The 4,268-nt window shown below is 37.2% G+C and overlaps 1 protein-coding gene across 1 annotated transcript; it reads right to left on the minus strand.

Annotated features, from left to right (window-relative positions):
* Nucleotides 1-1,290: 1,290 nt before the first annotated feature.
* LOC121458732 (zinc finger protein 431-like) lies at nt 1,291-4,023 on the minus strand. Its single transcript, XM_041668038.1, has 3 exons — nt 3,990-4,023; nt 3,739-3,799; nt 1,291-2,491 (listed from the first exon to the last, which is right to left on the minus strand). The coding sequence occupies exons 1-3, from the start codon at nt 4,021-4,023 to the stop codon at nt 1,291-1,293; spliced, it is 1,296 nt and encodes a 431-aa protein (XP_041523972.1).
* Nucleotides 4,024-4,268: the final 245 nt, after the last annotated feature.

Consider the following 4,268-nt stretch of genomic DNA (forward strand, 5'->3'; position numbering starts at 1 on the left):
GTGTTGGAATTAAAGGTGTGTGCTACCACACCCAACTACTCTTTCTTCCCTTTTATTTGTTTTTTATTTTAAGAACTTTAACTTTTAGCCTGCATATATTCTTAACACACTGTAAATCATTTAAAGGTTTTCTTTGTTTTTGAATCTCTCTTTACTATATATCTCCCTCTCTTTTTCTGACCACATGAGCTTTTAAACTACTGAGCAATATGGGCAAGATTAAAGCCGTGGCTTTGGCGGCTAGATCCAGCCTTAGCTTTCAGCTTCATGGTTGAGGTACCAGCGGTAGCCATGTTTATTGCCACAAGTCTATGGCATTTCAAGGTCCCTGCCAGCAAGCAAGCTGAAGCATTCTGCTCCCAGACCACACTCAGTCAACTGCCTGCCTGAAAGAGTCAGAGTCTGCCCTGGCAGGACAGCCCAGAAGGGGGCATTTTAAAATGGCACTTTTTCCTGCTACTGCTGAAAACAAAGAAGCATTCAGTTGGCTTTTATCAACACCATTTAAGTGTTTCTTGGCAGGACCTCTTAAGAGCTGCAGGGTTTTGCAGCTAAAGCTCAGTCAGGAAGCCTCTCTTAAATGAAAGTGCTTGCTTGCCTCAAGCAAGCAGAGCATAATGAGAAATTGCTGCTACCAAGAAAACATGCTTTATTCTTTCCCAAGCTTTCTCAGGCTTTATGTGGAAGCAGTTGTCCACATAGAAACCATTCTGTTGAAGGAGCTGTGGGCCGCTTCCTGCCACCCAGGTCCCGGCTGCCTGGCGAGTTTGGGCCCCAAAATAACAACACACAAATTGTATTAATTAAAACACTGCTTGGCCCACTATGTCTAGCCTCTTCTAGGCTAATTCTCACATATTAATTTAGCCTATTTCTAATCTGTGTAGCACCAAGAGGTGCGCTTACCGGGAAAGATTCAGCATGTCTGCCCTGGTGGCAGGCTGCATTGCATCTTCCTCAGACAGGAGAGGAAATGATGTCTGCTTCACTTCCCTCTTCCTTCAGGCATTCTGTTCTGTCGACTTCACCCACCTAAGGGCTGGCCTATCAAATGGGCCAAGGCAGTTTCTTGATTAACCAATGACCTTTCTCCACCTACCACAAATTCCATTCATCAATATCTCTACAGTAGGTGTTATTTTATGCCTTTCAAGAGTACAGGGGTTCTGTAAAGGCCTTACCACACTGATTTCACTCATAAGGTTTCTTTCTAGTGTGCATTCTTTTATGAATGTGAAGACTATTTTCATATTCAAAGGTCTTAATACACTGATCGGATTCATAGGGTTTCTATCCAATATGTGATCTTTTATGCCTTTGAAGTTGACTATGGTGTGCAAAGGCCTGACCACACTGATTACATTCATAGGGTTTCTCTCCAGTATGTGTTCTTTTATGGCTTTGAAGATTACTGTGAACTGCAAAGGCCTTAGCACACTGATTACATTCAAAGGGTTTCTCTCCAGTATGTGTTCTTTTATGCACTTGAAGATGACTACGACGTGCAAAGGCCTTAGCACACTGATTACATTCATAGGGTTTCTCTCCAGTATGTGTTCTTTTATGGCTTTGAAGAGCACTGTTGTCAGCAAAGGCCTTAGCACACTGATTACATTCATAGGGTTTTTCTCCAGTATGTCTTCTTTTATGCAATTGAAGGTTACCTTGTTGAGCAAAGGCCTTACCACAGTGATTACACTCATAGGGTTTCTCTCCAGTATGTGTTCTTTTATGGTTTTGAAGAGAACTGTTGTCAGCAAAGGCCTTAGCACACTGATTACATTCATAGGGTTTCTCTCCAGTATGTGTTCTTTTATGTTTTTTAAGAGCACTGTTGTCAGCAAAGGACTTAGCACACTGATTACATTCATAGGGTTTTTCTCCAGTATGTGTTCTTTTATGCAATTGAAGATTACCTTGTTGAGCAAAGGCCTTACCACAGTGATTACACTCATAGGGTTTCTCTCCAGTATGTGTTCTTTTATGTTTTTGAAGAGAACTGTTGTCAGCAAAGGCCTTAGCACACTGATTACATTCATAGGGTTTCTCTCCAGTATGTCTTCTTTTATGGCTTTGAAGATTACTGTAAACTGCAAAGGCCTTAGCACACTGATTACATTCAAAGGGTTTCTCTCCAGTATGTGTTCTTTCATGCACTTGAAGATGACTACGACATGCAAAGGCCTTACCACACTGATTACATTCATAGGGTTTCTCTCCAGTATGTGTTCTTTTATGTTTTTGAAGAGCACTGTTGTCAGCAAAGGCCTTACCACACTGATTACACTCAACGGGTTTCTCTCCAGTATGTGTTCTTTTATGAGTTTGAAGAACACTGTATTGAGTAAAGTATTTACCACACTGATTATATTCATAGGGTTTCTCTCCAGTATGTGTTCTTTTATGCCTTTGAAGATGATTGTGATGAAGAAAGGTTTTATCACATTGCCTAATTTTAGAGCATTTTTCTCCGGTATGTGTTTTTTTATTCCTTAGAAGATGAGTGTTATAACACAAGGCTTTAGCACAGTGAGAATATACGGAAAACGTCGCTCCAGTTTGATTTCTTTCAATCCTGCAAGGATAATTTATGCATATAAAAGTTTCACCACATTCAATGCACTGTTAAACCTCATCTCTATATGAATTAACTTCATATTTTTTCCAATTGTAAAAAGGCATCAAACATTATGGTTCTATAACTTTGTTTTAAATCATGGTTTGTTTACCCATTAGGGGTCATTTTGCATCTCAAAAAATATTTGTAATGATAATTGCCTTTCTGCAATGGTTTACATTTTCATCTATACCTATATTTTTCTATTATATTTTTTACATTTTTGAAGAGAACTGCATACACTGAGTGCTTTACCAACTTTACTACATTTATAAATTTTACTATATCGTGAATCATTATACATTTGCTAAGTGAACTAAGACACCTAAAATATTTGCACAGACCTAGAACTCATCGTGGTTTTTTCGCAATGTGAGTTTATGTATTAACAATGATGGTAGAAAATGAATTAACTTTGCATTTTTGTATCAAATTCAATAAGTATACTCTATATTGGAACTACATTTTATCTTCTTAATTGTTCTTAAGGAGAGGTATGCTAAATATTTCCATATCCCTATGCTCATACTCTTGTGTCAAGAGTAACATATGAAATATATGAAATATATGTAATATAAGAAAGGAAGAATAGTCAATAAAAGATTTCCACATTGAATCCTCACGGTTTGACTTTCTTTTCCTCACAGACTTGTGGTATAGATACCAAGATTTCTCCACAACATCTGCCCCTTGATCCTTGACTCCAACAGCTGCTTTCATTAAACTTAACACAGTCACAAAAACTATATGAGTAATACAAGGCTTACCATGGGCTATTGATTTAGTAGGAAGTTTTGCAGCTATATTCATCATCACTGAAATGTGTATACATTTTCTGTCATGAGTAACAAGAAACAAATGGACTGGTAGATGTATAATATAATTCTCATGGTTAATGGTAAAATCTGTTTAGTCATTGCTTCCTAGACTTTTTCTTAAATGAATGCCTTGCAAATGCAATTCACATACAGGAAATTGAGCTATATGGATTTGTGAGAATTTAATAACCATCGATGCATTTAAAGCTGTGCTTATTTACACTGTTGTTTTGTTTAAAAGTGTCATAACACATTATAAACTCAGCAGAGGCACATTGTTATAAACTTGCATAAGAAAATTACCTTGCATGCCTTCTACACCATTGACAATGTTCTTCAGTGTTATAGTCTTCCCAAATGTATCCTAAAGTACAGTACCAAAATATGTATGTTATATTTTTTAACACTGTGAAATAATTAGCTTATTATCCTAAGAACAATGACTGTGTTATTCAACTCATTCTCCTTCTTTCTAAATCAAATTACAGAACAAAATCATAAACCAACGAAAAGTTGTCTCCATATTTTGAAACATGAAAGAAATTTATTTTTACCGATAGTAGTGAGGTTCCTGTAGGTCTCCAGCATCACATCTTTGTAGAGATTCTTCTGGGAAGCATCCAGCAAATCCCACTCTTCCTTAGTGAATATGATATGCACATCATCATAGGTCACTGCCTTCAAAAATATACCACACGTGTGTACAATGTAAGCATGACAGTAGCAACATTGGAATGCATACTTCTTTGACAGTACAGTTGTATGATTCTGGTGTTATCCACTCTTATTCCATGATATAGACAGTTACTTTAGAATGAAATTTAAAAGTAGAG

This window comes from Microtus oregoni, unplaced genomic scaffold (assembly GCF_018167655.1).
Source record: "Microtus oregoni isolate MIOR12 unplaced genomic scaffold, Mior012 000018F_ref0000195, whole genome shotgun sequence".
NCBI lineage: Eukaryota > Metazoa > Chordata > Mammalia > Rodentia > Cricetidae > Microtus > Microtus oregoni.